General features: G+C 41.2%; 1 protein-coding gene across 10 annotated transcripts in view; it reads right to left on the minus strand.

Moving 5' to 3' along the window:
- SIAH1 (siah E3 ubiquitin protein ligase 1) overlaps positions 1–25,130 on the minus strand; it is a 66,922-nt gene that overhangs the window by 4,302 nt on the left and 37,490 nt on the right. Inside the window, exon 1 of one of the 10 annotated variants that reach the window (XM_086847143.1) lies at positions 16,498–16,670. The exons of 2 other annotated variants lie outside the window; for them this stretch is intronic. Coding sequence is in view for 1 of the 8 variants with exons in the window: in XM_023934791.2 (XP_023790559.1) it covers positions 2,268–2,358 (91 nt within the window). In the remaining 7 variants the exon portion in view is untranslated. Of the gene's footprint in view, positions 1–765; positions 906–2,267; positions 2,577–8,660; positions 8,752–15,454; positions 15,823–16,135; positions 16,362–16,396; positions 16,671–25,130 lie in introns of those variants that run through there. 7 more of the 10 variants (XM_086847146.1, XM_086847142.1, XM_023934792.2 and 4 more) reach the window with 7 other exon arrangements.

The following is a 25,130-nucleotide window of genomic DNA, read 5'->3' on the forward strand; positions in this document are numbered from 1 at the left end:
CATGTAAACACTCAGACATTTGCAGTTCCTTGGAAAGGCCCTCTTGATGAAGTTCTATGTTCAGTGGAGCTCCCACTGAAGTTCTGTCCTCTCCCATGTTCCCAGACAAAGGGGACAGCTGTCTGACCAAACAGCTTGCTTGAGCATTCCGCAGATGTGGAACATTTGTTAACATGTTATGTTTTCCTGCACTCCTAACTCTCCTCCTTCTTGTAGAAAAGAAGTTACTAGCACTATCTGAAAAAATAAACCATACCTTTGTAGGTAAAGGGCAGTTAAATAAAAAGCTATCCAAAACTGGCTTCTGTTACACAGTACAAGTCTCAGCCACCCTAAGTGCCTCTCTGTGAGTACAACCAGCTCTGGATCTGTCACGTACGTATAAAGCTCTCAAAATAAACCTCATCTTTAATCTCCTTGCTATTTGACATGGGAATATTAGGCAATAGGCAAGCTTCCCATATTTAGCATCATTTCACCCACAAACTTACTCATACTTGGACCAGACAGCTCAGAGCAGCATACTGTGCATGCTTTTGCAAGACATGCACCGTTCAGGGCACAAAGCAGAGGAACTAAGAGATTCCAACTTGCAAAATGACTTAGTCCTTGACATTCAAGAAGTAACGAGAGACAGACAAGTCCGAATTCCTCTACAGAAGTACCTCTCCCCAGAGCTAGAAAAGTATGAGTGTCTAAGATTCGATACTCAGTCACTGATTGTATGAGTCTCACAAGCCCACTGACAGCATCTTCTTAACCCACCAAACTCTCTTCCTCCATCTCAGACTTGGTGGTCTACAAATACCCAATTCCCATCCTTGGGAAAAACACCCATGCAGCAGTTTTCAGTACTGGGCCATAACTGATACTGTAGAGGTATGACAAGAATGTTTGTGTCTTTCGGCTGTACCTTCCCACTGTGAGGCATTCCAACTTCGATGAGAAGTTTAGGATGTCTGTGACGAATCAAGCATGTGTCCTGGGGAAGTGATGCTGCACCAGTGAGAGGACTGGAGCAGCAAGGCCTCTGCCAGCTGCGCTGCCCTGTGTCCCAGCAGCTGCAGGTGGGGGGCACCCTGCACTTCTGTGCTCCAGAACAAACCACTGGACACGGGAGAACCAATGCTGATCATGCTGTTTGCTCAGGAAGAGCTTGGAAGTAACAAGAATATTCATATGTGAAATTCTGAAAGTACTTCCCTTCAAATATTGCAAACAACGCATCTCAGAATGTGTGTGCTTCCTCTTGCCTGACCCTGTACGTCCCGATCCAGGGATCCCCCATAACCTGCAGATAACGCCGGTGAAAACCACTGTGTCAGACCAGTTCCCTGGGCAGCCTGACGAGCTGGGTGAGCTCTGCTGCCTTTAATTACACCTTGCTGAGCCCATGCAACAGTTAAATGAGGCACCTAAAACTTTGTGCAAGACCTTGTGCACAGATGCACTTCCCTCCTGAGCTTTCTAAGCACTGCAGAACTGTGTTACCAGTGCTCCCGTGTGAGCAGGACCTTTCTCAACACTCACAGGAGCAGAAAATGGAAACCAGCAGGAATCTGAACCAGACCACTGAGATTAGCATGCAGGAAAGACACAGGATAAGGCTATAAACTGTAATTTACCAAGCCTAAACCTGCCCAAAGCCTACATTTTCATCACTCCTGTTAACACAAAGATGAATAATACATCTTTTATAGCTATCTCAAAAGTTACAAGCTAATCACAAGTAAAAGTTTTAACCGTGGAATACATTTAACCTACCAAACTATGAAAATCATACAATTAGAAACCAAGGAAAAACAACCACAGGACCGGTGATAAAGTCTGAAGGTATTTTTAGTTACAAACCCCTTATTACAGGTAAAAACACCTATACGCAATATTTGCTATTTCATTATCTTTGTTTGCACACAGTAGGAACAAGTTTCTAAGCAACAGCAACAAACCAAGCAACACTAATGTGTCATTTTCAAGAGTAGGTCCTTTAACTTTGATTATCAAAAAGACTGTATGTATTCGAAAATAATTATCCAACAGTAAGAGTGAAAAAGGGAAAATGCATCTTAAGATTTCCTAGTTCTAAATCAAGAAAAGCTGTTTTTGGTAATATCAGAACGCACCGACCTGTTGCTAAAGGCATTCTCGACAGTGTTCTGGGAAAGGTGACATGCACAGGCTAAGGAGACCTCCCGCGGGACACAACGTAACAGCTCCCACAAGCCCAGCTTTAAATACTGCGCATAAGGCAATTTAATCGGCGCTACCTTTCCCCTTGCAGGTTTTACTCCCCGGCAAGCACGCAGACCAGACGCCCTTCCAGGAATACGGCCCGCTGGAGGCAGATCTGCCCGTCATGGGGCGCGGAGGAGCTCATGGCGTGTCCGCGCAGCACAGACGGGCTCGGGGCACGGGCCGGGCACTGACCGCGCCGAAAGCTCCGGCGACCCCGGGCGGGCCCCGCGCCGCGCACGGACGGCACCGCCCCGGGCGGGGCCCACCGCCCCCATGTACGGCCGCGCTCCGGCCCCGCGCCCCAAAATGGTTCCCCGAGCTTCCCCCGGCACTGCCGACCCGGGACGGCCCCGCCTCGGCCCCGCCCTTCCCGCGGAACCGGGATCGGGACCCGCCCCGCCGTGGGACCGGGATCCGGGCCCTCCCGCCCTCCCCGCGGTCCGGACAAGCAGCCGGCCATGCCTCACACGCTTCCCCCCAAATAACTGCTCTGAAAAAGCTACAGCTTCCATTCAAAACTCTTAAGACATGAAAATCACTTCCTCCTGCTTCAAGGATATTCCTCGGACGAGAAATTTTCACTGTGGATCTATAAAGTCCTATTCAAAAGGAATTTTCTCCACTTGTATAAATATTAGTCAATTAAGCAAAATCATAATCTCAAGGAAAAGAAATGACCAACAGAACTAGAACAATGTGGTATATTCGATTATCTACTTGGACTATTAAAAAAAAATTAGAACAGCTAAAGGATAAAGCAGCTGAAAACCAAGTCAACATGCTCGCATGATGCACACACTGCTCAGAAAAGCTTAGACATTATGGAACGCTGATGTAATGATGGTAAGATCAGGGAGGTACAAGTTTCAGTGGAGGCAACAGAACAAACACACTGAGATAAACTGCTGTGACCATATAAAAAGTAATGCTACAATATCTGAGTAAAGAAAATTATCTTTACAAATGCTTTCATACTACTTGAAATCCTAGTCCTTTTCAAGAAGACTTGTATAAACACTGTAATACCTGCAAGTAATGCCTAATTGCTACAAAAAAAACCTGCCCACTTGATACAAAGCTTCCTTCAGTCTCACCCACAAATGTGCAATATACACCAACCCACCAGGTAAGAGTCAAGAAAGTTTACAAGCTGAACAGGAAAGCTGAAGAAAAAGTGCACAGAAACCATTTCTGAGACACTAAGAGCGTGTTGTGAGGTGTGTGAAACACACCCTAGGCTCCCCCTCATGTGGCAGCGTCCCAGAGCACACCCACGGGTGCCTGGACAGGAGACAGCTGCGCGGTGCTTCGGGGACAAAGCCTTCGGGACCCGGACCCAGAACCAAAATAGTGTGGGAATGGGAAGACACAACCAATCCACTGGTTACAAAGCTCTGCTGAGGTGCAGGCACACGGAAAGTGGGTTGAAGAAGCTGAAAAAGATGGCGTGCCTCATGTGCCAGGGAATTAACAACAGTAAATAGGACTAGACTGATACTCTTCCACTTCCAGCTTCTCACCTTACCGAGGTGTTAGCTCCAAACACATTCTAGAAATCATATTTGTGCTTCACTGGCATACAGGGTACCTTTGAAAAATTCAACTCGGCATATCAATTCAACTTCTCTCATATCAAGTAGCACATCTTCTCTCATATCCTCATCCATATCAAACAGATTAGACTTGAGTTTAGCATTTTACTTTGCTTTTGAAAGGGTAACTGAATATTAGTTTGGGGGGGGAAAAAACTGCACAAAAGTTCTGTATAGTCATCTTAATAGTTGGAAGGGAAACAGTCTCATGTAAGTAAAAGGACAGAGAAAAAATTATTTATCACTACTGTCTGTATGTGATGCAATAAAGTATTATTTTCTATAATGTTTCAAAAGTGAGTTCAGGAACTTCCATTCAAAATACACTCTTAATGCATTACAGCCACCAGCAAAGTAATAGAAAATCTTTCAACTTTTTCAACTGTACAATCGTATCTGAAAATAAGACTTTTTTAACACAGTATTGTTAGGGAGTACTGGAAATGAGAACATGAAGTTGTGAAAAAACATTGACAAGTTATTTTTTTCAAGATGTGACACAAGCCAAAGAATTTCAAAACCCAAAAGATATATGAAAGGTTGAAAATATTGATTAAACATAAAATATATCAGAGAAAAGCTTGCCAATATTTTTGAAGAAACAAATATTTTTAGTTTTATTTTATTTAAAAGACATTTTAGGGCCCAAGATCTTGACTTTTGCAGTTTATCAATTTCCCTTTCCCAGCTCTCAGGAGAGAGCTTGGATCCCAAGTGCCTGGAGGATCAAACGCAGGCCTGGACAGACATGTGCACCCCTACTGAAACACAGCCTCTGGACCTCCTGGCCTACTTCAGCATTTTTAGAAGAGTTTGTGACATAAATTATTAATCAACTATATAATACAATTTAGTCTCTATATACTCTGGTTTTGACTAATGAATTAGGATTTTTTTCAACCCTTCCAGACACTGTTTTCTTTGGTACCCTTAACTATGCTATTTGTTATTTCAGACACCTCAGGGCTTCTCTTTTCCTGCATAACAAGCAAAAGCCAGATCAATCCAATGTAACAGAATATTATAAAATGAGACCAAAATAAATATACAAAATTGAGTCAAGATTCTTGATGATTTCCTTTGCCAAAATGTCATCTGTCCAGTTCATCTCTTTTTCATACACAATTAGAGCATTTCCCACTACCTTGCAATGAGCCAGTCTACCTGAAACTGCAGGTAGCTTTTTTCTTGCACCTCAAGACATCCCCTACCAACCCCATTTTCCAACCACCAGGAAGGGAAATCCCAATAGATTTATATAACCATGGAACAGTCTTTGTGGCCACCACTGCAGTGAGCCCCCATGTTTCTAATGTGTCCCACACGGAGCAATGGCAGTGCCCATCCTGACCTCAAAGTTCAGCACACCGTGTGTGGCGTGTGCAGACACAAACACAGCCATGGAAACACCAACAGCATTCTTACCCCCACCAAATTAGAGTGACCTATTTCTAACTCAATGCAAAAAATTGACTTTGGTCAGTGCTCTTTGCCTTCTGCCCCATCACAGTCACTCACTGTTTCTCCTGTGGAGATATGCTGGAATACTCCACCAGCCCAGGAGATATTTTTCCCTAGCTGTTAAAGATCTTCTTTCTAACAACTTTATATGGTAAGATTATGAAGGAACAGTGTCCTGTAGAAGACATACAATGACCACAACAAAATCACATTAGTAACCAACTACTATGACACAAGTGTTGAATTTTAAATTCAACGAAGAACTTCAATAATTCCAACATGTGAATAACCTGCTCTCCAGTCAAACAGATCTTCAACATCTACTTTTGCACAGAATACTGGAGTTCATGCTGCTATGGTACTGCAACCTTGTGAAAGAAGACAAGCTGAGGAACAAAACTGCGAAAAAACCTGATTAACCCTCAAATTTCATTCCAAAGGAAAACTGGAAATGCCTGATCAATAGCCAAAACCTGAGTTTGGACCACTTACTCTGTATTTTATAGGTGGAGAAAAAGCAGCTTTCACACGTTATATGTAGAATTAAATAAAAAAGCATGTTTCCTTGTAAATTCAGACCCCCTACAAATCACAAAGCAAAATAGGATGTTTATCTCTCCTGTTTTTTGAGCTTGGAAGGAAAGCAAGAAGGACAGAAAGCAAAAGCTACAGGAACTATCAAAGAAATTCCTGAAAATTTAAGCTATATTAAAACCAACTCAAAATTAATTGATTAAAATCAAATGCCACTGTGAAAAAAGAAAATGTAGTAATATATTAAATAAATTGGTATAAGCAGCAAAATTTAAATTATTTGGTAATCTAATAAGCCACAAACTAGCCAGTGAAACTATATACAGCTAAACAAAAACACAGGGAAAACCACTCTTTAAATACAAATCAAAACCAAACACTTGCATTAAAAAGATTGTGGACCACTTCCACATTGGACTTGACCATATTTTTCCTTTTCAAAAACAAGCAAGTAACTTGTCTTGCTGTGACACTGCCAAATCCCAGCTAGCAGAGAGGTGTGAAGATGGTGATAGAGAAACAGTGCTCCAGGCTGTATTCTGTACACTCCTGCACCGCACCTGGTGGTGCTGTCTGACAAGAGCCTTCCCGCATTGCCCAGCTCTGTATCCCCAGTGCCAGGACCAGCCAATGGCCAGAGCCCTCCTTACCACAGGACACCCAGAGCAGCCCCCACACAGGCCCTACAGCACCATAAACCATGGGATGGACCTAACCTGGCACCTGTGTCCCAGGAGCCTTCTGAGAAACCCAGTGGAGCATGCCTGTCTGCAGCCTGCTGTGCTTAGCGCACCAGTCTCAAAATTACAGTGGCAGAAACCATAGCATCTCAGAAAATAAAGAAAACTTCATATGAAAATACAGATAACTCTGTGCAAACTAAGTAACAGGGAAAAGATTTTTATTTTATTTTTAGTAGTATCTAGTTTATGTTCACTGTGCATAGAACACAATGAATTGAACTTCATCATAATCATCCTTCAACAATTCACTCAGTAATATCTATAAACACAGGGAGACAGCTACCTTTTTCAAAGTTCTGGACATACAATGCTGCAATAAAAAGTAAAGCAGACATACAGACGGATCAGCTACAGAGTGAACTAGTAAGAGCAGCAGAAAAGAGAAAAGCAAGGTATTTTTCATGCTCTAACACATACTGCCATTCAGAAGTCTCTAAACAGGAAGCACTCAGTTCTACAAGGCATCACAGACGGGATCTGTATACAATTACTCTCTATTAGAATTTTTTAAGAAAGGAAAAAAGAAAAAGCAACCAACACCCTCTGTAAAGATTAACAGCAAACCATACCACGTGTGACAATTTGGGGGCTGTTTCTTTCCTCAGTCTGATTTTGCAAACCCTATACTCTTCAGTACATGCTGTAATTGCCACGCAATATTGCATCACCATTTCTGTGTCTGTGGCAGACACAGGGAGGAGGGTGTGGCATGGAAGCACCTACCTTAATTCAGTAAGGCTCAGCTAAAAGAAGTACCTGTACTTTGATGCGTCTTCACCTACCAAGTCTTTCTGTGATAACTATTCCAATTCAAATTCAAGACCTATTTTATCCCCAGTATTCTTCCTGCATAACTTAACAATAGTAGGATGCAGACCATCAGAATAACCGAACCTAATCAAGGAGACCTACAAATACAGACTGCCCTACAGGAGACTGACCTGTGACACAGAAAGCCCCTCTGCAGGAAGTCAGGACAAGATGACATACTCTGACTACTTTTATAAAGATGCCTCCATCTTGTTCATCACTTAGGTTTGTACATACTTCCATTTTAAATAATCACTTCTTCTTGGGATCCTTCATTTGTTCTGTATTCCTGTATGCAGTCCTCATAACAGTGGAGCCTGTGTAAAGTATGGCAACCTAAACTCAGGAGGGCAAATATGTAGGGGAGGGCTTGGAGAATCAAGATACTCAATGCAGAGTAAAGACCTTGGTGCCACAAGGTGTCAGGTACGGATCCGAAAACACAGCATCACAGAACACACTCTAGTGGCACTGGAAGACTAACTTTTAACACCTCAGAAATTACTAATTTTTCAGAACCTCTAGTACTAAATTACACAGAATCTCTAGTCAATCTGAGAGTTTGTACAAATCTGTTTTTTTAAAAATTAATTTAATCTTTAAATGCAAGAATTTTTAGAAGAATGTCCGATAATGTATATGTTTTGTCACAGACACACACCACAAGGAGAATAAAACACACAACATTTAAAAGTAAAGGATTGAGTCTATATTTTTAAAATGGACATTTCTGAATTCTGGAACTAAAATTTTCCTACTATGCATACTATTTCAAAAGGAAAGCTGTGGCGATCTAAGGTGGGCCACAGGTTTTTGTATTTTGTTGATATACCATAGGTAGAAAACAGCACTGAACTTAAGGCCATAAGCAATGTAAGACCTTAGCAAAAGAAATACAAAATTACAGTGGGATTTTTGCATTTCTGGTGGTTCCACACTTTTGGGTACTTTATTTCTTTAAACTCCCATTTTCTGCATGTCTTGTGTTTCTGGAACCTATTCTTTGAAGCCCATGTGCCTCACCATTAGAACCAATTCTGTTTTATTTCGGTGACTTAGCTTTTCCCCACTCATCAATTCTGAATCAACTGTTTCTTGTAATGTTGTATGAAAATTCAATTGCCACAATAATTAATGTTTTAAAAATTATTATTAAAATGTTAATCAAATTCTCAAACTCAGCTACTGACAACTCTGCAGCCAAGCCTGGTTACACTGCTGCAGAGAGCAACAGTTCCATAGCTTCTCATCAAACCCAGAGGTTTAAAATGCAGCTTTAACTCACAAGTAAGGGCAGTCTCCCAGAAAGCACAGACCAGAGATGGGTGGGGCTGCTGACACCAAGTTGCATGAAAAGACTGAGCATTCCTTGAAACCTTTAAAAAAAAAATGCCAAGCAAACCCACGATTAGTGGTGCAGAGCACAAGTCTGCGGCAGGGGAGACCTGGGGTTAGTTCCTGTTTTGTCACGAGCTTCTGAGTCACCACAGGCAAGTACTTCCCTGCCTTTTACAGATTTTAAACTACCACGAGTAGCTGTGAGTCTCACCCATTAATGCAAAAAAGGAATGAAATTACTTGATAAGGATACCAAGTTAACCCTGTTAGACCCTATTCAAATTTTCTTCAGGTTAGTAATACCTGAATATCATTACACACTAAAAGACACTGTTAAATTATTTAACATCTCAGTTTTTATAGTCCGCAATCATCAGACTTCAATCATTGTTTACTTTTAAACTCCTGCTCCATATGGATAACTGCCCTCTACTCATTCCAGTATTTTGTACATCAAAGAAACAAATTATGGAGACACTGGCAACACCCTTCTCACTACTTCTATTGCATCTAATCTGAAGGCCCTCCTGATTTTATGAAAAGTAATGTAACCTTTCTTTAGAGGGATCCTTGAATTATAAAAAAAAAAATTGCCTCAGCCTTTTTTGTAAAGCTCCAAACTCCCAGATTTTCAAGCAACTTATTTAAATTCAGCAGAAAAAAAACAACCTGTTGAGCAAGAGAATTACATGTTCTGTTATTGCCATTAAATTCTGATCAGGTACATCTCAAACGCCAAGTAAAATGTACGCACTATTTCACTTATTTGTATTGCTTGGGAATTGCTTCATGGCATACAAAATTAAAATTCTGTCATAATCACTCTGAAGTCAGGCCTGAGTCTGCATCAGAAATTAAAACACAAGACACTATAAATGGTTTGGAACTGACAGGATTAGACATTTTTCTCCTACTTCATGTTCTCTTTATCTGCACTTTCTATATTCAAGACCTATCACTGTCTTTCTCTGCAAAATACTGTCCTTTCTTCTGTTAAGGTATTCATAATCAAAACTTGAGTCTGCTGCAGTGCTGAATCTCGAACATCAACTCTTAGCCATGAATCACTAAAAGCTGTCTAAAGCACAGTTGTAAAATTCAGTACTTTTTAGCGTTTTTCTTTTACACGACTATTACAAAAGTAGAATAGGTTGGAGTATCAAGCATTCAAAAAATGGGAAATAAAAAATTTAAAGTTTCATAGGCAACCGTAAGTCTACTTCCTCATATGCACTTTAAAGAACAGCTTTCAATGAAACCTTCCTTTTCCTACACTCAAGTCCATTAGTAGTTGAGCACCAGTACACCCATAGAAGAATTATGACTGTACAAGGAACAACAACTTTTGCTTAAACAGAACACCTGATTTTAAAACAAAACTGTTTAGGCCAACAGGTGGTTTTAATATGCAAAAAAGTGCTCTCAAACTTACTGCTTTACAGGTGCTGTTTTGGAAGAATGTCAGCTTCTATTATGGAATGCTTATTTTTCATCTGTAAAATTTCCTTTCTAATAATTAGACTTGACCCAGCACAAAGCCACACTAAAATTTCATAGGACACCATCAACATCTGCCAGCCAAATGATTCCCCAGTCACACCTGTGCAACCAGTCTCCAAATTACATCCTTAGTGCACTTGTGCAATCACACAGATATCGGCCACAGAGATGAACCCTATAAAAATTAACTCCCAACTGTGTTGATGCCTTCAAGCACAAAAAGGGGGAAAATTCCTGTGAATAAAAGTAGTTTTGTGACTCTGAAGACTTTTATATAAATATATATTTCAAAATAAAGTCATTCAGAAACCAAAATACTAGTTGAGCAGAGCATTTTCACAGATTTTACAAGAAGACAACTGCACATGCACTTTGTGAGACAGAAAGGAGCAAGACTTAAGGCTCAAATACAGGCAAAAGTCACCAGCTTTAAAGACCAGTAGTTTTAAGTTACACCTAAAAGTGAGGTCGTACAGGTATCAACACAAAAATCGTATCAAAGCATGCTTAACACATGATTTACAAAACAACATTGGGTAATTTAAGAAGATTAAAATATAAAACTGTAGCAGACCCATGTTGGTAAAAAAAAAAAAAAAAAGGTAATGAGGTTTTTTTTAAAAAAAATTAGAGCAAGGAGTTACAGTCACCACTTTTCAAAGTAGCAACATGCCATGTTTTAAAGTCCTTAAATATTTTAACAGCACTTTTAAGAAAACTGCTCAGTTACAATATTTCTTAAGAGCTTTCACAGAGCACTACAAGAAAATTTATTATCTATCCTAGGAAGAATGACCCACCAGATACAGGCTCCACAATACTAGGCACACACACAGAGGATGCTGGAGTGTGATTCCACCATTTCCACAACAAACAAAAGCAGGCTGCCACCAAACTGCGTGGTTGTGATGCCTGCTTTTTACTCACTGGTTTTCTTTGTCTTTAAGGTAATGTATTCAACAAGACCAGTCTTGCACAAGTCCCTGAGCACTTCCCCTGGACCCCAGGAAGCACCAAACCCAAGTGGCAATGGAGGGCCCAGCCATCCTTTCTCCTCTCTAAGCCTGCCCTGACAGGGGCCCGAGCGTACCCACAGTGACAGAGGGTGCCACCTCCTGCAGCAGGGCTGAACTCAGGTCCCATGGTGGCAGCTGCCCTGGGAAAGACCCAGGGAACAGTCACCCTTCTCCTCACAGGTGGGGAGTTTTCAACTGAACCTGGGACTAAAACTGCTCTGTTTCACATTCCCACCGGTGGCAGCAACACTGCAAGGTAACGCTGGCAGCCCAGCAAGAACTGTACCTTGGATGTACCACAGCTCACGTGGTGCTACATCTTCTATATTTCTCCTTTCCTAACACTGATATGTTAACAACAACTAACCATGTATTTTAGGAGTAATGCTGACTTTTGAAAAAATCATAAGGGGAAAAAAAAATCTTTTAAACCCCACTTCAAACTAATACCTACATCACACTTCAGCATGAAGCAACCTGTACCAAATGTACAAAACAGAAACTTTGTATTGCAGTTGTCATCACCTTGTAAAACACAAACAACAGAGATAAACCTTTTAACACATGTATATTTCTAAGTCAGACACCAACTCTAGAAATTTTTATCCAATTTATTTTCAAGCTTTCCTTCCTCTAGTTTAACACCAAATTGCTTTAAAATACTCCTACTCCAGTTAAAACCTTTGCACAATCCATACATTAGCAAAATTTAAAGAACAATTTTCCTTCGACATACTTAATCTGAACATGTATTTGAAAGTAACTCTTAAAAGTGTGGCATATTAAATGTTCCTCCTTGACAGCATTAAAAAAAAAAACAACTTGAAAAGTGACTGTCTTTCTTCGAAGACTAAATTACTTTTTGCTCTGTTCAGTACAATGCACAAGAATTCTAGAAAAGAACCTTAAAATATTTAAAGACTTCATTCCACTGTGCTGATTTTGCTTGGGTAGAGTTCGTTTTCTTCACAGTGGCTGGGACAGGGCTGTGTTTTGGGTTTGTGCTGGAAGCAGTGCTGATAAATACAGATGGTTTTGCTATCACTGAGCAGGGCTTGTACAGTCAAGGCCTTTCCTGCTTCTCACACCACCCCAGCAGCGGGGAGGCTGGGGGTGCACAGCACCTTAGGAGGGGACACAGCCAGGACAGGTGACCCCAGCTGACCAGAGGGATACTCCAGACCATCTGGCATCATGCTCAGCATGTAAAGCTGGGGGAAGAAAAGGAAGGGCAGATGTCTGGAGTGATGGCATTGGTCTCCCCAAGTAAGCACCAAGCACCATGGAGCCCTGCTTTCCTGGGAATGGCTGAACACCTGCCTTGCTAATGGCAAGCGGTGAAAGAATTCCTCAGCTCGCTTTGCCTGTGTGTGCAGCTCTTCCTTTACCTATTACACTGGCTTTATCTCAATCCAAGAGGTTATTTTTGCTTTTACTCTTGCAATTCTCTCCTTGATCCCGCAGGTGGGGAAGTGAGAGAGAGAGGCTGTGTGGTACTGAGCTGCCAGCCGGGGTTAAACCACCCGAGCCACACAAACCACACTTCAAAGAACTTCTCTTTCACTTTTAAGGAGTGGATGAGTAATTTTTTAAGTGGCCAAAGTTATCAGACACTCTCCTTGTTTTTCTTCATGTCCAGCAAGGTCATCAATGGCTTCAAGAAGAGATAAAAATGTGTTTCTGGATAAGGCAGACCACAAAGGAAAAGGTCAGCAAATGTCTATAGAGCAATTTACTGCTCTTATATCAACGGCACTGGAATATATCCATGGTAATTTTATAATTAATTTTTCCATGTGCAAGAGGACAAACACAGATTTTATCATTTAAGTAACATTTTACTTCCTCCCTAAAAACACAGGGAGCATATTCAGCTTCTATAAAGAAAAACAAGTTAAAATCAGAAGGGGCCATTTGGTTAGCTGTAATTATCTAGCACTTTATCTGATTAAAGTACTGTGGAATTAGTAACCAAATATCTCATTATTCCTGTGATAACACAAAGAATCATCATTTTATACAGTCACTCAAACAGGCATATATTTATAATAGCTGTCCTGGCCATTACAGAAACATGGCATGCAGTTTGGATTGGAATTAGAATCTCTCTCTCTCTAGTGGCACAAAACTCAAAGATTATTAAATGGGGCATTAATGATAGTTTTTGTCTTCCTTTACTCCATTCTAAAGCTAACAGCTGAACATACTCTGGCATATCAAACAATCTTACGTCACTGACTTAGGAAGATTTTTGCTTACATGCATTTAAGTGCTAACAGCAAAATCTCAGGTAAACCTGAAGAAACAGCTCATGGTAACAACAGAGTATTTATGGATATCTCCCAATTTCTAGCCCACAATATGATACTGTACACAGAAAACACACATCAAAATTACATTTTTATCATGTCATTGAACATTTAGGAAAGGAACAGTATGTACACTTTGAAAAAGAGTAACCCGCTTACAACAAATTTTTCTTACTAATGAAACATTCCTATTAATGAAAACATTGTATTAAGGTAGTAATATGTCTCTGTTGCATATTTTGTCAAAATAAAAAAAAAAAAACCCCAAAAACTCCTTACTATTTTTTTAAATTACAACTAGTTTTCATGTTTTTGAATGCTGATTTCTCTTCAAAAACCAAAGCAACAGAAAAGCAAAAAATCCAGTAAAAAAATCTGCATCTACCATGTTCATGACATTTAAGACTGTAAACTTTGGAGCTGAGATCCTGAGCTTCAGACACCACGTGATGGCTGAGATGAACTAGAGCCTGCCAGCATCCTCACTTGAGCGCTGCTGCTTTCTGCAGCAGGTAGCACCAACAGCACTGAGCAGGAATTCAGGTAACCACAGTCAGTGGCTGCAAACAGAGTGCACTCTCTGCCTTTCTGCAGACTACATGCACTACAACTGCACAACTGAGTTCATATGTATCAATGAAATTATAACTCATTTAACTTGCCTATGCTGCTTAAGTTTGGCTCCTGAAAATAAGACAATCATCAAAGCAAAAAAGACACTAATAATCCATTTGGCAAAACTCAGTCCGGCTGTTAAAGCTGACTGTTACAAGACTAAAAGCACTACTACTACTACAGAAGAAAAATAAAGCAAAGCAATTCTAACTTAAAATTAAGGAATCATATTTCTAATTGCAGCTGCATGGACAATCTTCCACAATTTTTCATCTGAAGACCACAGTTCATAAAACTGTCCTACTTGATTTCTTTGAATTTTCAGACCAAAGAGTTGCTTCTCACATGAACATGCTCCCCTTTTCCACATTACAGGCAGATATCTGACAATTGAGCAGGATTTCTTTCTCAATTCACACTAAGCAAAGAGCAGCAACTCTACTCAAACCTAAGTATGAAAAGTACTCATGTTATTTAAAGTATTTACTTAGTTCACACCTACTTAGCTAGAGCCACTGAATTTCTGAGCTAACTCCTCCACTACAGTAAAATAGGACTATGGCATTAAAACATTATCAATAGAAATGGCACAGTAACAGTTAAGCTACTTCATCTGGACATGCACCTTCAGGTCAAAAATTCCCATCATTTCATCAGGTTCAGAATTCTTGGGTGACAACAGATTTCTAAAATTATATCACTGATTGGTAGGTCGTATTCTTGCGCTTTTCTTTATGATTTTTCACTGCTGTAAAAAGGGCAAAGGCTATTTAAGAACATTAGTTTCCACTGAAATGCACACAATTTCTAGCACTCGATTTTTACTTTAGGTATATTCCTCGAAGTTATTTTCTGCAACCAATTACTAGTCCAGAGATCCAAGCTTTAGCCTAAAAAACTCTGTATTACTGTACCTGTACTCCAATAACTCCAATCTTCTTGCAGACCAGCTTGATTAAATTAGGGTTAAGAAGAGCCCTTTCCATTTTCCCTCCCCCTCTGGAATGCACCGTGCTAGTCTCAGTTTAGAGTGGAGATAAACAGACAACTGAAACTATGTCCCGAACGTGGAATATCCCGTGTCCTTCATGACCTAGTCCAATTAACTATGAGCTTCCTAACAGACACTCACGTGCCACGTTAAATAAATTAAATCACTTTATCTATTTATTTGGACTATGAGTAGACTGCTCATTACAGAGACAAGGCAACATTCACCCTGACTGGTTGAAAAAGAAGGCGCAAGGAGAACACTGGAGAAATATTGTACTAATAGAAGTATAAAAGTGCCACTAGCTCACCACCGGAAAAGAAACTTGATTCTTCTGAAGAAATACTTAAAATGCTTTGCCTTTCACTACAAACGCTGTTGTCTCTCGTTCTTTTAAAACCGTGGAGAAGGGGAAAGCACGAAGGTCCCCTGCCTTTTAATCCTTAAGGGGAAGCCGTAGGATGAGCAAAAATCTCCCTCCCTCTTTGCTCTCACCGGATTAGGTAAGAGCCAGCAGCCCTCCCGCTAATGTCAGCGAGGGGCTCCCATTTACCCCGGCAGGCCGTTCCTGCGGCCCGTCGGGAGCTGGCAGGGGCCAGGCCGCCTCCCCGGGCCGCGCCGGGCCCGCGGCGCTCCCCGAGCACAAAGCGCGGCGGGGCCGGGGCCGAGGCCGAGCCCACAAAGGGGCAGCCCCGGGCCGGGCGGCGCAGGCCCGGGCCGGGTCGGGCCGCCGCCTCCGCCTGCACACAATGGCCCGGCAGAAGGGCCCGGGGCCGCCGCTCTCCGCAGGCCCTGCCGCGCCCCGCTCCCCCGAGCCGCGGCCGCCACACAACACCCCCCGCCCGGGCCGCGCTTAGGCCGCGCCGGGGCCTTGTCCTGAGGCCGCCCCGCGTCCGGGCCTCCCGCGGGCGGCGGCGGGGCCCGGGCGGGGGCTGAGGGCCGCGCCGGGCGAGCCGCTGCCGCTGCCCCTCGCGCTCCCCACGGCGCTCACCTGTGGGCGCCGAGCAGGGCGGGACCCGCTGAGGCGGCCTTGGCTCCCCCGATGGCGGCTCCGTGCGAGCCGACTGCGCTGCGCCGCTCCGGCCGAGACGCTCCGTGCGCGGCCCGAGCCCACCGCGCGCTCCCCGCCTCGCTCGCTCGCTCCCTGCGCCGCGGGCACGCGCCGGCTGCGCCCGAGCGATCCTGCCGCCGCCTCCGCGCGCGCGCTCCACGGGCGCGCTCCCGCCAGCGCCCCCCTCCCGCGCACGCTCACCCGCGGGCCGCGCTCTGCCCCGCGCCGGCCGGGAACAAAGGCCGCGCTGCCCCTCCGCGCCTCACCCGGGCCGCTCCGGGCCCGGCACCGGCGCCTCTCACCTGGGCCGCCGCAGCGCCGCCCCGGCCCCTCTCAGCCCTCCGGCCCCGGGCGCTGCCTCGGCCCCGCGCTCCCGGCGGCCCCGCCGTGCCCGGGCGGCGGGAGCGCCCCTGCGCCGGCAGCGAGGATCGGGCACCGCGGGCTCCGCGCCCCGGGGCCACGCGGACACTGTCACAAGGGCTCGGGATTGTGTTCTAAAAAATGAAACAGCCCGCAAAGTGGCCTCTCGCAGAGAGGCCGGGAACGTCCAGCACGGGGGCATTCTGGTGGTTTTAATGGACTGCTAAAAACAAACCCCTCCTCCAGTGTCTGTTCAAAGACTTTGCATAATTCAGGTTAGGTCCCCATCCAGCAATGTCCTAAATTCAAATGTAACTTTCAACACAGAAACTGGATGAAAGAGATGTAATTACCATTGTGCTTACATATGCTTTGTTGGATTAGGACTACGCTCATCTACTGAAGCTATTCAGAGGTTTGCCAGAGGAGAGACACTGTTTATTTTATTTTCAGTAAAATATTTAAAAATATGTATTTGGTATCTTATTTCCATTTTTTGAATGACTGAAGCATTTTCTTGGCCAGTTTAATTGATTATCCAGATGGTTCTCAATATCCTCCTCTTTCCTTTTGATGACCAGTAAAGCACTTCATTTTGTATAACATTCCTATGTTGAATCTGCCAAGTCTGCTCCCGTTCAGAGAATTTTATGATTAATTTTAAGGCAGATTCTCAGAAATACATCACTGTAGTGATGCAGTGCAGTATGTACCAAATGCACTCTTTAAGAATGCTCCTAAGTATAGATAATATCAATTATTTATTTTCAAAGGATGGCCAACTACAAGAGTTTAACTTCTTTACACATAATTTCTCCCTGCACACCTTGTAGCTATGCAGTGGTTATTAAACCTTTTGCTTTAACTATTCATGAGGGGTGATACACATGGCAATGACTGCCAACTCATAGTTGGGCTGACTTATTGAATTCTTAAAGAGATACGATTAAATAAAATATTACTTTTGTCCTGGATAGAAAGGACACAATCATGAAGCAACATATTTTCAATATTAAAGTTTTTTCCCCACCTTCAATTTTAATACAGAGTAGGGATAATCGTTTGATGTATTTTTAAACATATGGAGGTCTATTCACCAGTGGAAGCTTCAAAAAAAGGTACCATCCTGTAGAGAACAAGGAAAAAAGCAGCTATAATAGTAGCAGTTCGTATTTTTAGAGATGAGAAGCAGGATGCTTATCAGTTCCGGTAATCTGTGGTTTTGTACAAAGTATCTCTGTGGTTAACACTTTGATCCTGGAAACCTACACTTTTGCTAAAAAGAGACAAGTTGGCAGTCTCACAGTTCTGTACCAGATTGATGCATTGCTGGTTGGTCATTATTAAACAACAGCATGCAAACAAACACCTGCTTTTCCCTGAGTGAAACTAGATTCTTGAGCAGTGAAAGTAATTAAACCCCATTTCTAATGGGATTTTTTTTTTCTCTGACCTTGTCACAGGAACCTCACAATTCATTCCCATGTTCCTGCTCCCCCCTGCAATGCCTCCAGCTTGTCCCCCTGCCTTAACTCCAGTGGTACCACAGCTCACTGTGCCTGTGGCTGCAGGTGCTGCAGAGGGAGCACCCAGTGCAGCTGCTGTGTGGGTACCACTGCTCCCTCATCCAGCTCACAACTTCCAGCTCTTCCAGCACACCAGAGTCATCAGCACCACCACTTATCCCGGTTTTCCTCCGTTCATCATTACGTTTTGCAAGGAAGTAACAGGAAATTCAGAGTCTTCCTTGACTTGAGACTTGAGACTAATTCCTCCCTCAAACTGGGGTGTCATTAGTCCACAGGATCATGAGTTAGTAGTGAGGGATGGCTGGAACAGACCCCATGGCACAGGCTTCATCACTGTAGGAAATGAGAGCTAAAAGAGCTCAAAGATGCATCATCTACTCCATGCTCCTGCTGCAAGGTAGGATCAGCTAAGCCTTTGTTGTTCCTACCAGGTGTTTGTTTAAGCAGCTCATAAAAGTCCACCCACAGCAGAAATGTTTAAACCTCTTCTGATGTTTGCCTGTCCTTACCATTACAGTGGTTCTAATATGATATATAATGATATATATACTATGATATATAATCTGAATCTCCCATTATAATTTCAGCTCATTCTTGAAACACTTCTGTGAACACTGAAACATTTTTTTCACTTACCTGTTTCTGAATACTTTCCTTTTCAGTACATTACATCAATCCCTTTCCATCTATAGATCACCACTGCAAGGCCTCTGATCATTCTTGGGTTTGCTCTCTGCAGACTCTATAACTGCTTCTTTCATTATATTTGACCATAGTTCTGGCAACTGGGCACAGCACTCCATCTGAGGCCCTTCTAAATGCTGAGTAATAAAGACTGACTCTATGGGGAAGTCATTAAATTACCAGTATCTGTTAATAATTTCAAACTGAAGTCAGTTTTAACAGCAAGTTTTACTAATATATTGACACTGCTTTTATGTGTATTGTTTACCAGAAATGTACCTACTGTCAGTGTGGAAATGTATAATACTACTATCCTTGAAGTTATAGGGGTATGAAGTCCCAGAGCTGAATGGCTTTACTGTGTTTGCTTATTTCACAATAATGTCTCTAAGTCTTCATTTCATTTTATGTAATAAAATACTATTTCTCTCCTTTAAATTTTAGACAGTATCCTCATTCTTAAAAGCCCTATTATTTCACATCCTTTTAGTAAAAGGGATAAACTGGTTCACATTACTTATACGAGTTACTGTAGCATTTTACTAAGTTCATACATTATTATAGAATACATGAATTTTTATGTGAAAAGTCATTGGTGATTATTTTACACTTCTGTAAAACCCATTTTTGTTTCACGAATGAAGAAAGTATGAGCAACACATTGTTGCTTTCTCTTGAGATGAAACATGATTATCAGAGGATAAATTGGCCACTCAAATTTTGTGTCTGGATTTGATTTCTTAGGTAGAAACATTGCTCTGATCAGTCAGAGTAACACTCAGTCCTGGGAGCTAAATGCCTACACCCTAAGCAAAGCGCCCAAACATAAACTCATTTCTGAGCTTGTCTATAACAACACTGAAGCAAGGAAAAATACACATGCTTAAGCAATTTTTCTACAGCTTTTAAAAATCTCTAATGAATTAATTTTTACCCAGTGTCCCATCCTAACTACTTTTTTATAGTATATCAAAATAAGAACATTGGAGCCATTAAGAAAACTGAGTGTCCAACAAAACACACTTATTTTTGAGGCTTGTCTAATTGAAGTACCTGAAGGTAACAGTACACTAATTAAAAATTAGTGATTACACATACTACAAAAGGACATCTAAGATCTCTACTGATCTCTTCATACTGAAGTGGGATGAGTTTGCAAGTGTTAATTTATGTTCTTCACTGCCCTGGCTGCTAAACATCAGTATTCCCAAACAGTTTATTTAGAGACCTTCTGGCAGCGAGAAAATGAAAGAATAGCGCGACTACTTAAAGCAGTTAATCTTAAAAACCCCCTTATTTTTACAGAGAAACACTGATAGCTGTTTCATATGTGTACTTGAACTGCACATTTTGCATAGTAATAAAATTCTGAGCTAACAAGAACTCCACAAAAAACAAATTTTGGATATACTGAATACCATCTGGTATAAACTGTTGAACTAAACCTAGTTTGTAAGAAGGTAATGAACATCACTGAAACAATGTGATATCCCACTCCTGATCTGCACAGCCTTGGGCATGCACAAGAGTGTTGTCACCATTAATTTTATTGATAAATTCTTAATGTAACAAAAGTCTTGGGGATTTTTTCCTGCAAGGATGCCTCTAACATCTGCAGCATTCAAGCAATTCCAGTAAATCTGGTTTCCCTTAAAATAAGGGAACAAACAAAACTTTGAGAAGTAAGACCTAAATTTTCAGAAGACAAATAGAATCCCAATCTTAGTATTTTAAATAATAAATTTTTCATTTGTAAGCTCACGTTATGTTAGACTTGCTGGATTGGATGGTCCTGATGTACCAGCTGAGGTCATTGAGCTCCACAGAAATATTTGTGATCAGCTTATTTCTAGACAATTATTACCTTCCTGTTTTAGGAGGGAAGCAAGTGACTGAGTGCCAGTATGGATGACATAATTAATCTAAGTAATGTTTTAAAACAAGCTCTGATTTTCAAAGCAGAAGGAGTACACTCCTAGCCACAGAAAGAGCCAGGCCTCCTGAGGATCAGTATGAATCCAAGGAGAGGCTGAGGACCATCAAGTTACTTTGCAAAAATCTATAACTAGTCATTAGACAAAATAAATTTCCAATCAGCCCTGACCTATTTTAAAACCCAGATAACTAAATTTAAAAGACTTTAAAACCAATTAAAATCTCCAGGTCTTACTGTGTAAACATGCAGTCTTTGTTTAAATTTTTCTGAGTGTAAAATGAGATGTGTAATTGTTTAGCACTAAATAGCACTGGAGAAATTCTGTGGTCATGTGATACTACGTAGAAATTGGTTCATAACTACATGTCAATTCATTAAGTCAGCTGTAGGATAAAAAACTGATTTTAAAATACTGAGAAACATATGTAATAACTTTTCCACTTTTGAAATTTCTATATCTATAAGACTGAGCAAGGGTGTTTTCTTTTGGTAAGCTTCTTAGAAGGCTATGGCTGGATGGAACAAATTTGTCTTACATCATGTCATGAAGAAAAACAATACTGGCCAGTCATATGTAATTAGAAACAATAGAAAGTAATAAGTCATCTATTAAACAGCTTGTGGTTTATTGGTGGATTTTTTTTCTTGTTGTTTTGTTTTCAATCTGGTATTATTACCAGATGTGAATCACTTTGACAGATGATCCCTATATGCAAATAATCAGGTGCCAGGTAAATCCTAAACATTTTATATAAAGTCCTGTACCAGACTCAACACATCTTTAGTTTAATACAGAAACAAACAGCAAACAGTGTATGGAAACACCTGTAGCTGGCACGAATAAATCAATTTGCTGAGGTATAGTCCCATACCAAGCACATTAAAGGTAGTTTTTCTCTAAATTAATAAAGGTTGTTTCATTATACTGGTGCTCATTGTTCAGGCAAAGAGCCAACATTTTGAGCCTTCCTAAAATGAGAGACCTGTATAGGATTTAGGTATGTCTTTGTCATAAGCCTATTTATGAAATAGGCCGTGAACATATCGGAGAGAAAAAGAAAGTGGCATCACTTTCCTTGCTTACAAATCCCATTTTTGCTTTTGTGAAATGCCTCTGACAGAGGCCAATGCCTTCTCTTCAAGTTTTCCAATGAGAAAACATGCACTAATCCCCATTTCTCTACTTGCAACCAGTCTCCCAAGGCACATGATTAACACCTTGCTCAGATCCTGCCACGTCTACCAGCTCCTACTGGTTCCAGCTCTCTCAGTACACATAAATGTTTCATTGTTCTCCTGTTCAGCCTTTACTTATTGACTGTACTCAGGCCCGTGACTGAGCACAGGCACAAACATTTGCCAGAAAGGGAGCATTTTGAGAACACCTCCATAGAAAATGGTCATGCTTCCACTCTTTTTTCCTCTTTTCTTCCTCTATCCATACAAACAGGGACAAAAAGTCCCCTGGTTTTCATTTTCTGCATGAATCAGTAAGAATGGGAGCACTACCATGGGGAAGGCTGGACAAAGAAGAAAGGTTTGCATTCAGCTTTCATTGATGGGTGACTGGAGAGTTTTGAATTTTCCTGTTAGTAATTTTTCAGCAGAGTTCTCATGATCACCAAGGTACAAATGCAGCAAGATCATCCAGTACAGTAAGGGCCAACTTTATTCTCGTTCCCATTTCTGTTTAAAATAGGTTTTAAAAACATTATCAATGTCAATGAAGACTTATCACCAGAAATACACCAGCAAACCATGTACTGTACAAATATAACACCTTACATTAGGTGTTTTGGGAACAGTGCAAAGTAAGGATATTTATTGTGAGGTATCCTTTGTTGTTCAACATTTCTGTTAATTTTACTGGGAGACAGTCCAAGCAGACACCACAGAGTGTAATGAGGATTATAAAATCAAAGTGGGTGAAGCACTGAAGAAGCTGTCGGCCTCAGAGAAATCTGATTACATGCATTATCCCTGACACTTCTGATTTACCAGAGAAGGGGCAAAATTACAAGAGATAACATTCTGTTTTTCACACCTGAGTACAGAGAAAGCTCGAGGCATTATAATGTTCTTTGATATAAATGCCTAATTCATACTGCACACATCTTTTTTCCTTCCTACTGTCATATCATTTACCATTGTGGAACCTCTGTTTCCAGCCTCCCCATAGATTGCTGGTGCTGCACATGAAAGATTTTGAGGCACAGGCTTCTTTTTATTCAACAAAGCTGTTTTAACAGCGTTAAAGCGTAAGGAAAAGGGAAAAAATTATCAAAACAGTCTGGTTTGCAACAGCACAATTAAAAAAATGTAATATGACAAGAAAAGGTTCACCATCCTAATCAGAATGGTGACACTAACCATCCATAATATCACCACAGTCTTCCCTACTGAAAATGTTGGGGTTTTAGTTCCTTTTATTGCTTGTTGGTTTGGGTTTTGGGGACAGGCTTTTTCTCTCAGTTGTATGGAGAGGACAGCTCCCTGGCTAAGGTGAAAGGCTTTTGTAAAAATTATTAGACTTGATTCATCAAAGATTAGGCATTTACACCAAAGTAAGCTCAAAATTGAATGTAAAATCTCTTAGGTAGTTATAAATAAATCCATACTTCTTTTGATTATTTTGCACATTTGCTTAAAATGAAAAGCTCTTGGGAAGATCACACATTTGCAGAGCTGCCTGAGAGAAAATTTATAGCTTGTCAGCTGCATAAAGATATCATCTTCCAAAGTGTTTTTGGGTGACATGGTAACAACATTCAATAAGATATTAAACAGAAATCCTTTGCAAGCTGTGCCTGTATTCACTGTGATACTGCTAAAAAGTTTATTTCTCTCTAAATGGAAGAAAGCAAGTACATCATTTGAACATCTGCACAGTGAAACACACATCCTTTTTCATAATTATGGAGCAAATTCTGTCCTGGCTGGCCCAGTGGGGATAAGGAGAAGCTCTGCACAGTGCATTTGTTACCACAGGGATCCTGCAGACAGGATTGGATTCCAGCAGGCACACCCCAGGGAGGCACTTGAAGACATGATGAAATACTACAGCCCTGTCTGAGTGCTTAGCCTTATATACAGTGCCAGGGAAACCTGCAATAACACCATCTTCTTATTTTGAATAATATGCCACTGAAGCAGTACCATATCAAGCAGAGATCTGCACAGTCTCAATCTTCCTATTTCTTAATTTATTATTGTAACATATGCTTCCTTAAAAATTCTGAAAAGAGTGCTAATGCAAAAATCCCTGGTTTGTTTAGAAGAGCTTAAGCTCCAGGACATGGGAATTTCTTGCTGCAGAGCTATCCTTGCTGTTGACCATGCTACACTTTCAGAAAATTTGGATGTGGTAGGGAAATCTACTGCCATAAAATAAATGGCAATAGAATCAATTCTCTCTGTATGTATTCTAAACTACACCATTCAGGGACAAATCTCAAACAAAGTGACTCCAATAGTTTAAAAAACCACATCCCTTCAGCCATTGCATTACAGAAAATAATTTTCACAATCAATAAATTTCATCCATGAGCTTCCAATAAATGGTCCTTACAAGAGTATTACAATGGGAAGGTCTGGATATGTGACCTATCCTGGTAACTTACCACAGCAGAATCTTCTCCAGCTGCACATCAAAGCAGCTGTAAAACTGCTTTTAGCAAGGAATTAGAGTTCATTCAGAAATCCAACTATTTTACCCTATCAAATTTCTTGTCATTGTTGACTGCAGAGTTCCTACAGAGCTGCATCCAAAGTTTTGGGGTTTTGTTGTGGTCATTTTTTTGAGGCAGAGATAAATTTCAGGATATTCCTGGAAAACAGGAATGAACTTGATTCCAACTACTAAATCTACCACCTCTCCTCCTTTCTGATTTCATTTTGACAATTTAGCATCCTTTTACAATGGCAGCTCTCTCTGCAATTGTTTTATTCCACTATCCATGTTCAAATTTTTGAATTGGGCATTGTGTTTTTGTTGCAAGCTGCAAATCTTCCTTTTTCTTGTTAGTTGTGAAGTCCATTAAGAAACTACTTTAAGCCATGTCCACTTACACTTTTTCCTCCTTTTTTAACTGGTGTTTACCATAAGTTCTCAGTTTTATTGTCACCTTCCTGATTGCTGTCTACCACTTAGACATTGAAAAGCAAAAGGGTATCTGGAGTTTCCATCAAAGAGAAGGTACCCCCTGGGAATGAAAAACAACCCCTGGCTGCTGCATCTGCTGAATTCTAATGGAAATTAATTTAATCTAGTTAGAGGATAGACACTGGGGCTTATTAGTGCCAGAGGCCTTCTGAACTCTGTACATGCTTATCATAAATCCTCACAAACTATTTTAAATTTCATTTATCTTTGTAGCTTTCTAGTTCTGTAACTTTGTTATAACATGGTGCTTAATGAAACCATAAC

The sequence above is a fragment of the Cyanistes caeruleus genome, chromosome 12, assembly GCF_971803275.1.
Source record: "Cyanistes caeruleus chromosome 12, bCyaCae1.hap1.1, whole genome shotgun sequence".
Lineage (NCBI taxonomy): Eukaryota > Metazoa > Chordata > Aves > Passeriformes > Paridae > Cyanistes > Cyanistes caeruleus.